Here is a 19,474-nt window from a genome sequence, read left to right as displayed (position 1 = left end):
TGTCTGTCTGTCTGGATCTGGAAATCCCACAGGATCTTAGCCCTGTCATCCACCACAACCTTCTATGGAATCTTCCATCTGGACTTGGGAGGGTCTAGCCCATACACTCTGCAATTGTGCCGTTCAGTGTATGCTGTTCCTGCCTGCATCTTACACCCTGCCACTGTGTGTTGGACTGTCTCTGAGCCTCTCTGCACAGTCTGCACCTCAGGTCCTGCCTAGTGTGGTAGACCCGTTTCTATGGATCAGGTGCTTAGTGCCTGTTCTTGTGCTGCTATGATCAGTGCCTCAGTGCTTTTAGTCCAGCCCTTTCCAGCCACTGGTAAGATTTCCCGATGTCAGCCACCTCAGCTGTCAATGGTACATCCCATGCAGGGTCTTCTCTTGCCATGATCTTCCTTCCATGTCTACTGCTGCCTCAGGCATTCTCTCAACAGCTCATCTTTAGGTGCCATCTTATATATACTCCTGGATGCTCTGGGTCTCATCCAGGACAGTGGCTTTGATACTCAGCAGACCCCGCCCACCCTCTTTCCGCCTGGTGTACAGTCTCTGGGTGTTGGACTTGGGGCAGAAGCCTCCATACATTGTGAGGAGCTTCCAGGTCTTCACATCAGCAGCCTCCACGTCCTCCTTTGGCCAGCTGACTATACCGGCAGGGTATCTGATGACTGGCAGGGCATACATGTTGATGGCATGGATCTTGTTCTTCCCATTGAGCTGGCTCTTCAGGACCTGTCTTACCCTTTGGTGGTACTTGGATGTTGCTGTCTTCCTTGCCTCCTCCTCATGGTTCCCATGTGACTGTGGGATACCAAGGTACTTGTAACTGGTCTGGATGTCTGCTGTGTGGCCTGCTGGTAGTTCCACCCCATCAGTCTTAACTACCTTCCCTCTCTTTACTACCATCCAGCCACACTTCTCCAGTCTGAATGACATCCCAATATCCTCACTGTAGATCTGTGTCTGGTGGATCAGTGAGTCGATGTCTCATTCACTCTTAGCATACAGCTTGATGTCATCCATGTAGAGGAGGTGGCTGATGGTAATTCCACTCTTGCACTTTTATCCATACCCAGTTCTTGTGATAATCTGGCTGAGGGGGTTCAAGCCCATGCAGAACAGCAGTGGGGACAATGCATCCACCTTGGTATATGCTGCACTTGATGGCCACTTGTGCGAGCTGCCTTGAGTTGACTTCCAGTGTTGTCTTCCAAAGTCCCACTGAGTTCTTGAAGAAAGTCCCGAGTGTCCTGTTGACTTTGTATAGCACCAGGCATTCACAGATCCATGTGTGTGGCATTGACTCATAGGCTTTCCTGTAGTCAATCCAGGCTGTGCTCAGATTGTCTGTCTAGACCTTGAGTCTCGGGCAACTGCTTTATCTATAAGCAACTGGTGGTTGGAGCCTCTCGTGTTGTTCCCAATGCCCTTCTGAGCTGTGCTTGTGTACTGGCCTATATGGTCCTGCAGCTTGGCAGCTACGATGCCTGATGGGACTTTCCATGTTGTGGGGAAGCAGGCTATTGGCCGGTAGTTGGATGGTGTTGCTCCCTTGTTGGGGTCTTTCATGATCAGCACTGTCCTACCTTGTGTTAGCCAGTCTGGGTGGGAGCCTGCTGCTAGCAGCTGGTTCATCTGTGCTGCTAGGCGTTCGTGATCTGCTCTCAGGTCCTGCAGCAACACTGGTGTTATGTGCCTTCTCTTTCTCCCATATGTTCTTCCAGTACTGCTCCATTTCTGCTGTTGATGGCTCTGCTGTTCCTGTGTTGTTGCACTGCAGTTGGGAGTACACCTTGGATGGTTCTTTGGCAAACAGGGCATTTATCTTCTTGGCCTCTGCTTCTCTAGTCTCTTTCCTTAGCCTGGTAGCCAATGCTATGAGCCTTTGTTTAGCAGTCTCTAGGGCTTCAGATGGAGTCAGGCCCTTGTATTTTCTCAGTACCTGAGTCTTATCCTTAATCTCTACACCGTTCTGTAGTTCCACCAGCTGACTAACTTCTCTCCGAGTTGCCTTGATCTTAGCCTCCAGCCTCATTTTCCAGGGTTGTATGTACTGCTGTTCTTCTTGGTCATGTAGCCAAGCATCTCCAGGATTACAGTGGCTGTAACATATACTAGAGTTATAGTGGTAGTAGGGATTTTCATGAGGGCTCTCTTGGCATCTTCTAGCATACTATATGATGGTACTTCTCCACTGAGCCTTGGTAATCGGTCTCAAGAGTTAACTGTAGCTATTTCCTTTGCCTCATTATCAGCTGCTGTGCTCTGTAATGGAGAGGGTAGCAGTGACATTCCAGCTTCAGGTGTTGGCTGCACCACCAGTTGTTCTTCCAGGTCTATTCTATACATTCCTGTCTACTATAATAAAGATCAAACTAAAAAACATATAAATTGTCTGCCATTATACTTGATAATACAACAATTTTAATAATCTTAATCATATTAAACCCGAAACCAAACATTCTCAACTGTGCTTGGTACAGGTATAAATTATTACTGGATAAAATATCATCTGACGTGTACATTGGAACTGAGTTATTTTTATGTTTCATCGAACCAGGGCTGATGCTTGTTCACAACAAACTAGTGGAACCACTCTACAGCATGAAAGAAGTTGGAGCAGAAAGTCAGTCTGAAAAACCCTACAGTGACTGACCTCTCAGGAGCCTGAGCAACTGGCTAAGTAGATCTTTCGTTACCATTACAAGTTGGTGGAGAGCAGCCTTTCAATATGCAAAATACAGTATTGGACTCAGTTATTGGAAAGTGTCCTTTTTTTCCTCCAGGTGAGGTAGTAGGAAAAAAATGCATCCCAGCTGCATTTAGCACTTCAGGACTAATTAAACATCAGTTTCCCACTGTTTTAAGAACTTAGACCAAACGAGGTAATGGCGACTCCATTTTCTTAATAAATGTGTTTAAGGGTTGCTGGGATGGAGATTTTAACATTAGAATCTTAGATTATATATAGAAATGAAATCTGCAGACTCTGAACTTTTCATTACTTTTTGTATATTAAAGGCATAAATGTTTGTAAACAAATTTGGGTATATTTATTCTGTAAGAGTTGGAAACATGGAGTTGGATTTTATGAGAATGCAGTTTTTCAGGAATTGAAAAAAACAAATGAAAAGAAGTTTTTCAAATAGTCTGCTGTGCCTCTACTCTTAATGTGGAAATATCAGACTTCTCCAAAGTGGTACAATTACGTATTGTGGGGAACCATCCCACTCTTGGTTCTTGTTCTCCATTATTACACAACCTGATGTCCTTTTGCTAGGAATTCTGAGTTGCAATTCAATCTGGAAGATACTAAGGTGGGAAAAGCCAATGCAGAGCTTCTAAGAGTGCAGAAAAAACACCGCTCTCTTCTTTCACTATTCCCTAACTGTAGGAATATCATATTTCCAACTTCTGTACACAAGCATTGAGTCCATGCTTAACACACTGCAGATACGAAGAGCGGACATCCTCATGTCAGCCTGGCTTACAAGTATTTCTTCCTGAGTCTCTCTGGACAGGCATTTTTTGCAAATTTGAATGGAACAAACACTTTTATTAATCAGAAAGATTAAACAATGAGTCTTTTCATGGATTGACCTGCCAACAGGCTCCAGTACTATTTTGTGGAAACTGAAGGATGGCTACAAAATGAGTGTTATGGCTAAAGGCAGCCATATGCAAATATCTGTTTCTCAGACAAACTAGCAAGGCCAGAAGACCAGTAATTTGTCAAATTACAAGCGAGACAGGGTACTGTAGAAGCGTCAAAGTACAGACCTGTTATTTGAACCTACCATCTTCTCTTTCATAGAACCTCACCCTTTAAACTTCATTCTCCATCCATGTCATGATAATCAATACCTAAGAGAATGTCAGGCAGCATCTTATCCATGCTAGCAGGACGAAGAGTTAAGGATTTCTGGGCCTGAAGAAATCACATGTTTTTACTCTACACTTTGCTCCCTGGAGAAGAATAGCAAACAAATTGGCTATATTCCATTGCTTTCCACTTGTTCTTGGATCAGTTTTAGTGATGACGGTGCTAGCTAAAAGAGGAGCACATGGTGAAATTTTAATGTGCTTGTTTAAATGTTCAGTGCTCTTGAAAATTAGATCTTAGATCACACCCATGAAATTAGTAGCAGCAAACAAAAGCAGTTTTCTAGATACTCTGAAGTGCTTCTGTGTCTCATCTATCGATAATCAAAAGTATCTCGAACATGCATGATTACAGCTTCATTCATTTCTTTAGCTTTTAATTCTGGCTAGACGCTAATCATCCTCCTCATCCCAAAGGTAATTATCATTTTGTGCAGCTTGAAATAGCCTGAAAGACAAGAAGATTGAGTTGTAAACAAGAAAATATTTTACCAACATGGTAACAACTCGTGCCTATATTTCTGTTGAGAGCTCCCATCCAAAAGAGTAGCAGAATCACATCGCAAAACTAAAAGTTCATTTTCAAAACTAGATTTCTTCACAACTAAGCAGTTTTGCACTGTTATTTTATTTGTAATATCAGAAATCACAAACGAACATGTTATGTTAAAAAAGATAGTGCTCTTCTCCACTTTCAGTAAAGAGAACAATCTTACTAGTACTCAGGCAATGACTTATCAAAAAAAATGGTAACATTATTGTTTGTAACAGCAGAGACACTTTTTTCTGGACTTCCTCTTTCTGGAAACAATGGTTCTCATCTCTTTTAAAGTTAAATATGTATAATATACTTTTTATTGTTCTTTTCAAGTAAGTACTGATATTATATATCTTTTGCATTTTTCTTCTGATATAATTTCTTACAAAGCAAAACACAAAATGTAGTCATAAAAAGAGGTAATTTACAGTTCTAGCGCAACTTGGAATAATCAGTTTCTAGCAGTAGCTAATGTAAACGCCTGCCACATCCTCCTACATTCTTGAATTCAGTATCAGCCAACACTTCTCTTTCTTTTCTTCCCATTCCCCTATTTTGTGTACTGTTTATGCAGATAAAGAATTCTGGGGACCCTGGGTGTGCACAGGAGCTTTCAACAACATTGACATGGAAGATGTGACTGAATGATCAATGCCCTGCTGCGTTTTAGGTGTGTGTGTGTGTGATGCATGCAACACATGTTAAAAAGGTATAGGGCTCCAAGTGCCTGGTGGCAGCGTTGTGATGTTGTTGATGGCCCCTATGGATACTCCTGTGGGGAACTCACATTTTCCAAACTATTTTGTGACATTTTGGTTTAGCCAGCCTACTAAAGCTATGGAATTTGGGCCCTACTTTTGCTTTTGGCACAAGTTAAACATTGCAGTACTAATATTTAAGATTTGATTGAATATTAAATTCTGCTAGAGTATCTGTTGTGATGCTAACGACTGTATATTGTATTCTGCATTATGCTAAACCATGGTTTAATCATGGTTATTAAAGTTAGCTGGGTTTACTCTAAGTAAGGTAAAGGTAAAGGTTTCCCTTGACGTAAAGTCCAGTCGAGTCCGACTCTAGGGGGCGGTGCTCATCTCCGTTTCAAAGCCTTGGAGCCGGCGTTGTCCATAGGACACTTCCGGGTCATGTGGCCAGCATAACTCACGGAACGCCGTTACCTTCCCGCCGAAGCGGTACCAATTAATCTACTCACATTTGCATGTTTTCGAACTGCTTGGTGTGCAGGAGCTGGGACGAGCAACGGGAGCTCACCCCGCCGCGCGGTTTCGAACCGCCGACCTTCCGATCGACAACTCAGCGGTTTAACCCGCAGCGCCACCGCACCCTAACCGCGTCCGTTACTCTAAGTAAAGCCCAGCAAATTGCATTATGGATTAGTACAATGTGTGAATCCAGTCCTGATTAACATACTATTTTGCAATAAAACGTCCCATATCAAATTTCAAACCAGTCAAAATAGTTTTAATGATCTTGAACTTTTCAGTGTCATAGCCTCTTGTTGACAAAAGGGAGCTCAACACACATTTCAAAAGTTTTTGTGATATACACAATAGTTCAGCAAACTCTTTAGTCAGAATATGGAATAAGTTCCAGACTTAATAGCATTCAGTTTATTAAGCTACTGCAATGTTTTTCAAACGTGGCTACTGTAAGATGTGTGGATTTCAACTCCCAGAAATGCTGGCTGGGGAATTCTGGGACCTGAAGACCTCATATCTTAAAAGTTTGAAAACTACTGACCTGTTTTGCTTATTTTGTGGTAAGAGGTCCCAAAGTCTAGAGTGCAAGGCCCCATTAACCCACATAAACTCAGACCAATACTGAAACTACACTTTTTCTTTCAGTAGCATGAACGGTTACCTACCGGTTAAAGCATGGTGAGGCTGGATCATTAAAGTGCTGGTATGGATTTGCCCTTGATAAAGAACCCATACAAAGCCAACAGAAATACTGCATGCAAGCAGTACATGTCATCTTGTTACAGCCATCTAACTTCTGACAAAGGAGAAGGGGAAAAAAGACAATTTGACCTGAAATCTGCATTATGATATATCATACTTGCTAAATGGAAGACAAAAGATACAGAGGCTATTCCCTTGCACTATCTACTGCTCAGTATTCCTAACACTACATTAACTAATGAAACTCTGCAGTAGCAAATGCTGTCTGACTGCTACAGGAAAAAGAGTTCTGCCTGCCTGCTCTAAATAGCTGAAGCACTAGATTGGATTTTTACATACAGTGCTTCATTGCATTACCCAAGCTGAGCCTCAGAAACAACCCTGAAAGAAAAATCCTTCATTGACGACAGTCCTCTATCCTTAGGGCCTAGGAAGGCCTATCAGCAGAAGTTAAATAAACTGATATAGGAGCTTATGGATGTGCAGGAACAAATCTTGACCAAGAGATCCAGGAGTGTCTTCTAAGAGTCTTCTACCTATTAACCAAAATGCAAACAACACAATCCACAGCACTCCATAGCTTGGATACTTCATTATTATCCCAAGGAACCTGATTCTAATAATTATGTCCTTATAGATGATGTCCTTTAGGTAGGAGGAGAGAACCTGAATCTTCTTATCAGTGGTGCTGCTACTGGTGTGCCCCAGGTGCTCCTTGACTTATCAGTATTTACATGAACAACTTTCTTAGCTGCTCTCCCTGAAAAGCTATCCTGCACTGTAGTTATTTTGTGCTTTAGACTCACAGGCAGGAGGCACTTGGGAAAATCCACCAGGATTTGAATAACAGCCTTAGAGACACCCCCCCCAAATGTTCCTCCACTAACCCTGATGCCAATTCTGCTCTTGTACCTAGTCAGCGACATTATTAAAGAAGCTACTAATAACAAATACAGTATCAGTTATTCATTCAGCCTCTCTACTTTCAAAATAATTCATGCTGTCATCTGCCACAATGCCACTCTGCGTTTTACATTAGGACAAGCAGTTCAGCATTTCCAATAAATGTCAGATACATTTATCATTTGTATTAATCATTTTTTTAAAAAGAGAAAATAAACCCAAAAAAGGGAAGAAAGAAAATAACTGATGCAAAGATATATTGCATTGTGTGTGTGTGTGTGTGTGTGTGTGTGTGTGTAAAATATATGTCAGATTTATTTTTATCAGAAAGCAGTATTTGAAAACCAATATGAGAATGTTCTCAGGAAACTTTCCAATTTTTAAAGTGGCCGTTTTTAAACCAAGGAAAGAGCAATTTTATTAAATTAAAACATATAATAAGTTCAAAATGATATAACCTATGGAATGAACTGAGAAAACTTTTTTTAACAGTATTTTAAATGTTAAATACTGTTTTCTCCAAGCGGAATTGAAAAAGTGGGTTTTAACTCCTCCAGGATTATGTTGGACTTGTTATGAAAAACTGCTGTGTAAACGGTCACTGTGACAATTATACATATATTTCAGTTCCTCTCAGTCTCATTAGTTAACATTTTTTCCATAGTTCTGCTGCTGGGTATATAACAGCCAATCTGGGACAACAATACATTTTTAGTGTTTTTGTTTCAGTTTAACACAGGTCTTTCTAGATGTTGAGAAACAGCCTTCTTATCTATAGATCTTTACTACAGGAAATGAAAAACCCCAGTCGTTCCCAACAATACCAAAAACTAGTTTGTGGAGATGATCCCAACCTATAGTCAGCATTGGACTGAGACTGATATTCTGAAAGAGGGCTGCCCATAGGAATTCAAAGGTGAATCAAAATTCTTGCTCATGAGTAGCTAAACTAACATCTTTTGAGTCTTCAGAACAAGTATCTTTCACTCACATCTTTCTCCTTTGCAATTATCTCACCTCAATAGGAGTTCCACAGCAGGGACATGATTTGGAATTCTTTTCTAGCCATTCTCTACTTTCCATCTCCTCTAAAGCCTTTTGAATAACTCTTTTCCCATAGCGTTGCTCCAAAAACCGTTTTGTGGCCTCATCCGCTTCAAGGTATTCACTGCGTAAAGCTGCTAACTTCTCTGCATTAGGAACAGAAAACTGCATGAAGTCGCACAAAACTATCAAACAAGTTTACTTCGACCTGTTTCACAAGACAAGTGTCATTACCAGTTTTTCACACTTGTCTTATGCATATCAGTAAATAAGAGTAATAAAGTAGTGATATGGGGTGGAATATTCTTTTTTTCTTAAGAAATACTGAGTATTAAAAAGCATCAGTATATGCATTAATTAAGAATTCACTTCATGTAAAAATGCTTTTACGAGAGGATGTAAAAAGGCTTTTACCTATCTACTTCAATATCTTTTATGCAATAAGACCTTCTACACTCCCTACTCGATTGAAGAGGCAAAGAAACAGAAAGAGAACAGAAATGTCAAGAACAAATTGTATATAAGAAGATACTCTTCAGGAATTTCCATTCTGACAGCTGACCAATTTTTGGTGGACAATGGCTGCATTTTAAAATGTTAAATACTGTTTTCTTCAAGGGGTATGAACAGTGAACCAATGATGAAATCAGAATGGTTAGAATGAAAATGTTTGGTCTGATTTTTTGGGTGGTGGTGGATTAATTACCAAATTAAGCCCCTGAAAAATCTGAAGCTACTTAAAAGACTTAAAGCATCTTTTTGCTTTGTTTCTTCCCAAACAATTTAACAAAAACTAGCCTATACTTTTTTGAATTGGGGTGTCTTAAATGTCCCAGAGAATTAAGGTACTCATTTCCCCCTTTTTTAAACAAATAAAAAAACAGCAGGAAAAACTGGGCCACAAAATTTCATCAATGTGATCTGGGAAAGCTCTTGGGATTACAAGAGACACTGGAGGGCCACCTGCACCATTCACCATCATTCTATGAGAATATTATTGATGAGATTCCCAAACTAAAAATAACGTTACAGTAGTTTAGTTTTTTAAAATTTATTAGCTAGATTTATACCCCACCTTTCATTCAGAACCTCAAGGTGGCACATATAGTGCTCCTCCTTTCCATTTCTCCCCACAAGAACCACCCTCTGAGATAGGTTGGAGTGAGAATGAAGGATCCAAAGTCACCCAGTGTGTGGATTTCCATGACTGGGGAGAACCTAGGTTTCCTCAATGCCGGTCCAACATTTTAAGACCTTACTGTCCAACACCACACTAGCTCTTATATAATAAGAGTCCCTCTTTTGGCGGAGATGGGCAGTGGCTAAATTTGAATGAATGAATGAATGAATAAATATTAACGTTCAGAGAGCACAGAATGCAAGGAATTTTATGTTCAACTCACCTGCAGTCACTTTACATGGGGAAACACCATGATAGGTCATCTTACACAAAGTACAGAATGCGTAATTGCACCTTGAGCAGATGCCCATTGTGCAACAAGGGTCTTGCATCACTGGGGTTTGGCAGCATGGGCGTGGGCAATAGACTACATCTGCCATCAAATCCAAACTCGACTGAAGCAGCAGGCGATCATAAAGTGCAAATAGCTTCTCTTCCACCAGCTCTTTCACCTAAAAAGCAAATGACGAAATACGTTAGGGGATTCTGATGTATCCTAGCAAGATTTACCCTATACTATATTTGTGAAAATAATCTGACAGAAGAGAGAGTACAAAACATATTAATTGAGCTCTAGTTAGACCTACTGCCTTACTGCAGAAGCTGTAGCATTTATTCTCAGTTCATATCAAAAATGGAATTGACTACTTTCTTATAATCAGTGCTCAACACTGCGTATTTCTAAGTTTCCAAAATATTCAAAGCCTGGTTAGTAACAGTCCAAATGACTTCAAAGATTTAGAACAGACTTCAGAATATTACTGAACTAAATTGGGGCTATTTACGCAATAGTTTATTACAGAACATGGAAACCTGTATTTAACTCTGAGCTTAGACCAAAGTTCTAAAGTTATTGAAAGGTTTATCTACAAAAAAGTTAATCCAGAAAATAATAAACCTTTCTATAATGCAGGATAAACCACCTTTACATCTTTCTGTTTTTATAGATTAGGTGATTACTGAAGTCACTGTCTGAGTTCTTGGGGACCCCAATTCTTTTGCAAAGGAAATGGTAATCCCTTAATAACTTCTTAGCTGCCAGAGTCATTTTAACGATATAGATAAATAGTCTCTATAATTGGATTTTAGTATCCCTTAAGTACTAGCTTTTCTTTCTGGAGAATGCCCATCTATTTTTATGCTCCAATGATAGGGCTGGATTCATACAATGCCTGAACGGTAACCCTCTTTTCTTTTACCTGCCCAGGAGTAGCAATAGATGGACATTCGGGTTCTGGACAATTCAGGCAATGGACTTGGCCATCTTTGATCTGAATTTCAAAGTAGTTCTTTAAGCAAATCTTGCAGTACACATGCCTGCAGTCTTTAAAATACATACAGTCACTTCCCTGTTTTATGGAAAAGCAGATATTACACATGAACGTTTTACAGTTGAAGCCCTTTTCTTTTTGGGACTGATCAAAATCTAAAATTTCCTTAATCAGGCTTGACAAAGATTCAACATCCTGTATAGCTCTTGCATCAAAGGATTCTCCTTGTGCTGATGCAGCATGTCTGATGTCATAGCAACCATCCTCTTTCTTTGGTTGTTTTGGCTGTTTTTCTTGTTCAGTTATCTCTGGTTCAAACAGGGAGTTGATATTCAGATAAGCAAATGTATCTTCTTTGAGAAACTGCATCCAGGCAAACAAGACTACGGAACCTCTGTTTTCTTCCCATAAGTCATCCAGGTGCTTGCAAAGAGCAGTGAGCTGGGGGCGGGAGGGGAGGGGAGGGAACAATTAATGAAGGACTTTGTTTTCCAAAATGTTAGGACAATCTTACTACATACTTAAAGAAAACAAGACTTCGTGAAAAGAAACAGTATTTTTATAGTAGTAAAGGTAAAGGTTTCCCTTGACATTAAGTCCAGTCGTGTCTGACTCTAGGGGGCGGTGCTCATCTCCGTTTCAAGGCCGAAGAGCCGGCGTTTGTCCGTAGACACTTCCGTGGTCATGTGGCCGGCATGACTACACGGAACGCCGTTACCTGCCCGCCGAAGCAGTACTATTAATGTACTCACATTGGCATGTTTTCGAACTGCTAGGTTGGCAGGAGCTGGGACTAGCAACGGGAGCTCGCCCCATCACGTGGATTCGAACCGCCGACCTTCCGATCAGCAAGCTCAGCAGCTCAGCGGTTTAACCCGCAGCGCCACCGCGTCCCACTTCATTTTTTATAGTACTGTATCTATATTTCAAGCCCCGCATGAAGTTGTTAACTGAACAACATGGGTTGCTATATATGTAAAGTTAAGCACAACTCCAAAAATTACTTACGGTACAATTTCCAAATGAATGTACCATACTAATGATGATGATTAAGGTTTTAAAGTCACATCTTTTTACTTTATAATACAATTGAAAACAGATTCATGAGAAGTTTTAACATACATATTATTTTCCCTAGCTAATCTAGATTTTAATTATGATGCTTCTTTTTAGCAGTCTTACTTTGGCTGCGACAAGACCACCAGTCAATCATGTGAAAAATATATGCCTATCATCCTGGTGGACTATATGAATTACATGCTGTGTGAAAGATCTATGCCAAACCTGAGCCCGAGACAGCCACTTGCAACTGAGAGTGAACAGAGGTGGGGAAGTTGACGGATAGTCTGCTGGGAATTCAAAATTCAGCACTACTGGAGGTAGAAAGCAAACTGTGCATTCAAGCTTGCTGTTTTGAAGAGTCTCCGTGAGGTTGCCTGAAACAAAATAAACCTGATAATGCAATTTCCAAGTCATGCTACTTAACTGAATGGTTTAATATTATGCATAGAGCTTGCTTTCCTTTGAAATATTCATGTTACAATTTCTTCAAATGTTGTTTGAATTCAGATAGGTTGAGTAAATGTGGCCCTCCAAATATAGTTAGACTGCAACCCCCATCCACTTTTTCAACACTGGCCAAATAGACTAGGGCTCATGGGAGATGTTCAGCAACATCTGGATGGTCATGTGCTGCCATCCCTTTGTGCAACACAGAGCCATCTGGGTTAGGGTTAGTCCTCAACCACTTTCATACCAGTCGTGGAAATAGCTTCACCACAACTGTCATGCAGCAGAAAATGATCTAGCTTGCTCTGTCTCACACAAGGCGTATCAAGAAATCTCTGGCTCCTAAAGGTCCCCTTTAGCCCTCTCTACCCACTTCCAAAATCACTTTCACTTCCATCAAAATCAATCTGTATTTTCTGTCATTGTTTAATCTTAACTATCCATGCTCTCTCTACTCTTTCCTTATAACTACTTTCCATTCAATCTGTTGGGAGATTAAACTATCTTCTATTACTTTTTCATACAGGAATTCAGTTGTTTCATTATTTCTTTCACTACGGGTAGTCCTCATTTAAAGACCACTCGTTTGAAGTTTTGATGGTGCTGCATGAGTGATACTTATGACCGGTCCTCGAAGTTCTGGCCATCCCAGCACCCCTACAGTCACATGATCATGATCCGGTGCTTGGCAACCAGCTCGCATTTACGATGGTTGCAGTGTCCTGCAGTCATGCGATTGCCATTTGTGACCTTTCCTGTTAGCTTCCCACAAGCAAAGTCAATAGGGAAGCAGGCAGGGAAGGTGGTAAGTTGTTCGCACCCTCTCCTGCCTGGCAGCAGCCACCCCTGGCCTGCTGCCCTTGCCACCCACACACCCTCCCTTGCCTGGCAGCAGCCACCTCCAACCAGGCCACGTTTGCACCTTACCTGCTTGCCAGCTGCCTGGGACTCACTTAACAACCATGATCCTACCTTAACAACGGCAATGGGGAATGCCAGGATTGTTGTTGCTAAGGGATGCAGTCATGTGACATTGCACTTTACGACCCCATGCTTAGCAACAGAAATTCCAGTCCCAATTACTGTCATTAACCAAGGACTACCTGTACTTTCTTTTCCTTCCATGTCCTTTTGTTTCCCTTTGCTATGACCAAATAATAGTCTCTCTCACATTTAGGACCACTCATCACCTTTGCATCTTTCACTAATTCCCTCAATCTTTCATTGTAAAACAATCAATTCAGTTATGCTTTTAGGTTCATTCTTTTGCTTCGTGAGGTATGAACAGACAGACGCTTAAACTGCATATTTCAATCAAACAGCCTTTTTCTAAGCAAATATTCACTGAGAAGTCATCATTCCTATTCAATTACAGTAACTGTCTGAATTCCATCAACTAGCAGGTATATGCAGTGTAGATATGTAATCAGGATGCACTATGCCAGGGGATTTCAAACTTTTTCAGGCCACAGAACCTGTTAGTTTAAAAAATATTTCCCAGAACCCCTGCCACCTGCCTCTCAGACACATAGGGAAATAAGTCATCCTGAGCACAAATGCCCCCCCTGCTGAAGGGGGGCTTCTAAATGTCAGTTGACAAATTCCATCCCTTCCACTCTAACTCAGGACCCTGCCATGTTCCTGCATAATTCTAGGGCTCCACAGGACAGCTTGCAAAAGCCTGCACTAAGCTATAATGTGGTTTCCTTGGGTTTGACTTACTGTATCGGCAGAATTCAGCCACAATGACTTGTAAAATAAATCAGGATGTATGATTTAGCATGACGAGGGAAGTATACCAATTAGGACTTCAATAAATCACAGCGAAGCAAATAATGATTTATATGTGTGAATCCAGCTTTTATTTACAGAACTCACAGTAAGAAAACACACTGACTGTTGCCTCCAAGTTAGGAAAGTATGAGTGTAGGATAAATAAGGAAGAGTAGGACCACAGACCCAGAGAAACTGTTTGAATGTATGATGTACATACAGCGTAAGAAAGGAGATAGCCAACTTGGTGATAAGCCAAAATAGAAAAAGTAGAGATGATGAATTTTCCTTCTGGAAAGGCATCAGCCTGAAGGTTCATGGCCATATGTCTAAGTTTAAATTCCTGTTAGGATAAGAGAGGGTAATTAAGAACACTTGGGTATGGATTTGGAGTTGGAAATACTTACTTCTAGTCACGTTATTCCTGTATTGGCCTATAGAGCACTACTATTTGGATTACAATATGAAACTGACTAAAGTGTGCACCAAGTGTGAATTCCTGCCTTATGTGTGTATGTGTGTATTCAAAGGTGTAACTCTGAAACATATACAGTGAAACATCATATGAACCAACCCTTACATTTCAGGGAGCCTAACACTACTGTAACATACTTGGCAGTACTGTATTACAATACCTTTCAAGAATATCAGAATCCAAAAAGGAGCTGGACTTACCACTCACAGATACTCTAAAATTCTGAGGCACATTCACAGAGATTCGAGTTTCCCCTCCTTGTACATTTTGTGCTCTCCTGAATTCGTGTTCATCGTAAATACTTGCCAAAGCAAGAAGTTCATCCTCCTGAGATTCTTTGTCTTCTGAAGACATTTAAACTATCTGCGAATGACAAACATATCACTAGAATAAGTCAGGCAGGCCACTGTAAATTGAATAATCTGCTCCAGTCACTAAAGCTAGTTCATCATTATAGAAATGGACTGCAGCAGCCCTCTTGATTTATGCTATCTTTTCACCTCCTCAAGTAGAGACTCCAGGAGACATTCAAAAGTTTTCACTTATTTTAAAAGTGAAACATTGTCTTCAAACAAAACCCAATATACTTGGTCCTACCTATGGAAGCTGAAACAAACTAACTTTAACCATAGTTTATAAAGCAGTTTAACTTCAATTAATTATACTTAAGGAAGATTGGGGTTCCCATGCTAAACTATGTTTAACAAAAATTAAAAGTTTCTGATCTCTTCCTTGTGGCTTGCTGGAGAAAAGTGTGTGTCTGTGTGTGTGTGTAGTTTAAAAGCCCAAGACTCATGAAAATAATGATAAACCACTGTCTATTGTTATGTCTGAACTAGACTAATCTCACAAAATATCTCACCTGAAAGACCATCTTCTTCCTTATGAAAGTCTTCCAGGATCCCTTTCTGTTTCTATCATTGATCAGTTTTTCACTGCAGTGCCATCCCTACTATGAAATATACTATCCAGAGACAAATACTTGGTGCGTACAACATTACTTTAGGAGTTAGATCAAATGTGTATTATTCTCTCAAATCTTTCAAAACTATTAAGATATACATTGCAATCTTACTAATTCAGTTGTTTTTTAAAGATTCGGCCACTGCTATACTTCAACCAGTTTATCTATTTTCAGTTTCATTGTTTTAATTCATGCTCATATTTTATTCATATTCACTTCAAAAGAATTTGCATGAAAATTCTTAAATCCTTTTCAATGGAAAGGCAAGGTATAAATATTTTTTAAAAATAAAGTGGTACATAAAGGCTTGAATAAATCAACTCTTACATCCTTCCCTTTACTAATTGCATTCAGTCCTCTCAATAAACCTGACCTAGCTATTAGCAACTGGGTTGATATGCAGCATTTCTTACAGCACAAGTAATCACTTAGGGTAGGTGAACATGCACAAAACCACTATCATCTTAACCTTGTCTTGCTCAGCTTCTTAATTAAACTCTTCTAAGTTTAAGCATGTTGTGCAAATCTAAAATAGCTAGATGAAGAGAGCTGTAAGTTGAAACCTTAATCTGCAGTTAATGGAAAGTTAAATGTGGCAGCTTCAGGTTCATAAAGCATTAAACGCTCAATGACCATGGTTAAGGAGATGTGCAAGACAAGAGTAAGATGATGGCATGCACATTCACATTAACCACTCAGGGTGGTTTAGTATATTGTATACAAATAAATAAATAAATAAATAAATATTGTGTGAATCAAGTCATGCTAGGGCTTGTGTGTGTTGGCATGTTGTTCTGATTCAGTCATTGTCATTTCTAAACCATAGCTCATGGCACAGCATCTTGTGTGAACCTAGCTATAACATGGCTTACTGCAATAGGTGAATTGATTGAAGTAAGGTCTCCTGAAATCCATGAATGAATAGGCATTTGAACCTAGGTGTTCCCAATAAATCACCAGAACACTAAACATTATAGTACAGGCACAGGTTGACTTCCAACCACAATTGGGACCAGAACTTCAATCGCTAAGCAAGGTGGTCATTAAGTGAGTTTCACCCAATTTTACCTTTACCACTGTCATTAAGTGAATCACTTGGTCATTAAGCGAACCCAGTTTTCCCCACTGACTTTGCTTCTTGGAAGCTGGCTGGGAAGGTTGCAAATGGCGATCACGTGACCCCGGGATGCTGCAACCATTGTAAATACATGCTGTTTGCCAAGCACCTGAGTTTTGATCACCTGACCACAGGGACACTGCAACAGTTGTAAGTGCAAGAACCATAAGTCGCAAGTCACTTTTTCCAGCACCATTGTAACTTCGAACAGTTGCTAAACAAATGGTCATAAGTCAAGGACTACCTGTATGTATGTATGTACATACATACGTACCATGGTGCTTAAAAGTTGGTGAATCCTTCTGAATTTTCAATATTTCTGCATAAATATGACTTAAAACATTATCTGTTGTCCACACAAGTCCTAAAACTTGATAAAGAGAATCCAATTTAAAAAATGAGTAAAAAACATACTTGTTCATTTATTCATTGAGGACCTCTGAAAACCAGTTGTTGATGCTCACCAGGCTGGAAAATGTTACAAAACTATTTCCAAAGAGTTTGGACTCCACCAGTCCACTTTCAGGCAGATTGTGTACAAATGCAGGTAATTCAACACCATTGTTACCCTCCCCAGTAGTGGTTGACCAACCAGGATTACAGCGTGTAATACTCTGGGAGGTCTCAAAGAACCCCAGGTTAACGTTTAAGGAATTAAAGACTTCTCTTGCATTGGCAAATGTCAGTGTTTATGAGACCACCATCAGGACAACACTGAACAACAATGGTGTGCATGGCAGGTTGCAAGGAGAAAGCCACTACTCTCCAAAAAGAACATCGATGCCTGTCTAAGTTTGTGATAAGCCAGAAGGCTATTGGAAGTATTTTCTGTAGACAGGTGAGACCAAAAGAGAACATTTTAGCTTGAATGAAAAGCATTATGTTTGGTGAAAGGCAAATGCTGCATTCCAGCATAAGACCCTTATCCCATTTGTGAAATACGGTGGTGGCAGTATCATGGTTTAGGTCTGCTTTGCTGCCTCTGGACCAGGATGGCCTGCCGTCATTGACGGAACTATGAATTGTACCAACAAATTCCACAAGAAAATATCAGGGTATCTTTCCGTTAACTGAAGCTCAAGAGAAAGTGGGTCATGTAGCAAGACAACGATCCAAAACACACAAGCTGTATGACCAAAGAATGGTTAAAGCAGAAGTTAATATTCTGGAATGACCAAGTCAAAGTCCTGACCGTAATCCTATAGAAATGTTATGGAAGGACCTGAAGCCAGCAGTTCATGTGAGGAAGCCCACCAACATCCCTGAGTTGAAGCTGTTCTGTAAGGAGGAATGGGCTAAAATTCCTCCAAGCTGATGTGCAGGACTGATCAACACTTATCGGAAATATTTAGTTGCAGTTATTGTTGCCCAAGAGGGATACACCAGTTCCTGAAAGCAAAGGTTCCCATACTTTTGCCACACACCAATATGTAGTTTTGGATTATTTTCCTCAATAAATGAGCAAGTATAATGACTCATTTGTTTAACTGGATTCTCTTTATCTAGTTTTAGGACAGTTGTGGAGAACAGATCTCATTTAAGGTCATATTTATGCAGAAATATTGAAAATTCAAAAGGAAAGGGATCACAAACTTTTAACCACCTCTGTTTATGTGTGTGTGTGGGGTTGTATATTATATGAGAGAGACTGGAAGCTAGAAAGCTAGATACCTGGATTCTGTATGCTAACAATCCCCACCACCACCACCACATTTGTTTCAACCTCCTATGGAACTGAAAAGTTCTCCTTTTGCCCCTAATTGCCAAGATTTTCTTTCCCTGGCTTCAGATATCACCTTTCTTCAACCAAGAAAGCTGCTCCCCTTCTGCACTTTCTACAGTATTCCCATTCTTACTACACTTGGAGCAGTCACTTGTTTTCAGCACAGCTTAGGCAAGAAGTAATCTGCATAGCATCAAACAATACACTGATACAGAAATTGTAAAATGGCAATGGCAAAGATTAAAAAATAATGATAATTGTGTAATTGATTTAATCATATATTGCTTTTATGTTTGCCCTTCCCATCTCTCCCTCTGCGGTTGCCCTAGTATCAAAATTATCACTGTTGGTTCCAGAGGGCAAAGACATGCAATCTAGCTATATTATCAGTATAGCAATCTTACCTAAAAAGGCATATGTAAAATATATGTTATTCCACTAAAATAATTTTATTTCTCAAATTATTTGCAAGAATACACCAATCACATTTTATGAAGAATGCTTATAAACAGATATTAGCATCTTTCTAGTAGTCACATAATTTTATTTTCTGAATAATCTGGGCAGAAGTATACAAGCTTTTGCTGAAAGCAAAAACAATGGTAATGATCTATGTTGTCTACTAAGAGTCAAAGAAATGTAGTACTTACTTTCTGCAGAAAAAGGGATACAAGAAAACATTTTGTGACTATTCTATAAATCTTCATGACATGGCATTCTTGGTAGCTAAGTTTGGTTTCATACTAACATTTACTAAAACTAAAGTTTTTTAAAGTTTTGTTTAAAAAAAAACTTTCTCATTTCCCTAAACTGCTTACACATTTCATGCACTATTAATTAAAAGATCCTGCAAGGTGTTCCTTGATCGTAATAGGCTTCAAAAGGTGAAAGCACCAACACTATTTGGAATATCGCTAGCTACCAAAGATGTAAGATAAAATAGCACAGAAAAGGAAGAACTGGATCACTTGGTTCTGAGCTGGATAACAAATAATATCCATTCACTGCTGAGACACCCAACAACCACTCAGGACAGGGATCCACTAAGGTTTGCCAGAGTAACAACAAAAAAAAAGATTATGTGCCATCAAGGCGTTTTCGACTCCTAGAGACCACACAGATAATTTTCTCCATAACAAAAATAATACCTATGGGATAAAAGAAGCCATG

At 39.9% G+C, this 19,474-nt stretch overlaps 2 protein-coding genes across 3 annotated transcripts in view; one reads left to right on the top strand and one right to left on the bottom strand.

Moving 5' to 3' along the window:
• Positions 1–4,773, top strand: part of GNPDA1 (glucosamine-6-phosphate deaminase 1) — a 16,372-nt gene extending 11,599 nt beyond the window's left edge. Inside the window, exon 7 of the mRNA XM_063292348.1 lies at positions 2,564–4,773. Within this exon, the coding sequence (XP_063148418.1) occupies positions 2,564–2,658 (95 nt within the window). The 3' untranslated portion in view covers positions 2,659–4,773. The remainder of the gene's footprint in view (positions 1–2,563) is intronic.
• Positions 3,932–19,474, bottom strand: RNF14 (ring finger protein 14). Of its 2 annotated transcripts, none has more exons than XM_063292347.1 (8): positions 19,453–19,474; positions 14,701–14,863; positions 12,028–12,179; positions 10,672–11,184; positions 9,696–9,924; positions 8,266–8,438; positions 6,309–6,439; positions 3,932–4,333 (listed from the first exon to the last, which is right to left on the bottom strand). In XM_063292347.1, exons 2-8 carry the CDS (start codon positions 14,852–14,854, stop codon positions 4,279–4,281), a joined length of 1,407 nt encoding a protein of 468 aa, XP_063148417.1. In that variant the 5' UTR covers positions 14,855–14,863; positions 19,453–19,474; the 3' UTR covers positions 3,932–4,278. The 2 variants fall into 2 exon arrangements, with proteins under 2 accessions (XP_063148417.1, XP_063148416.1); XM_063292346.1 differs by lacking the exon at positions 19,453–19,474 and adding an exon at positions 15,363–15,530.

This window comes from Candoia aspera, chromosome 2, assembly GCF_035149785.1.
Source record: "Candoia aspera isolate rCanAsp1 chromosome 2, rCanAsp1.hap2, whole genome shotgun sequence".
In the NCBI taxonomy this organism is placed as follows: Eukaryota; Metazoa; Chordata; class Lepidosauria; order Squamata; family Boidae; genus Candoia; species Candoia aspera.
Note: the sequence above shows the minus strand (reverse complement) of the source record. Positions and strands in the feature narration are given on the sequence as shown.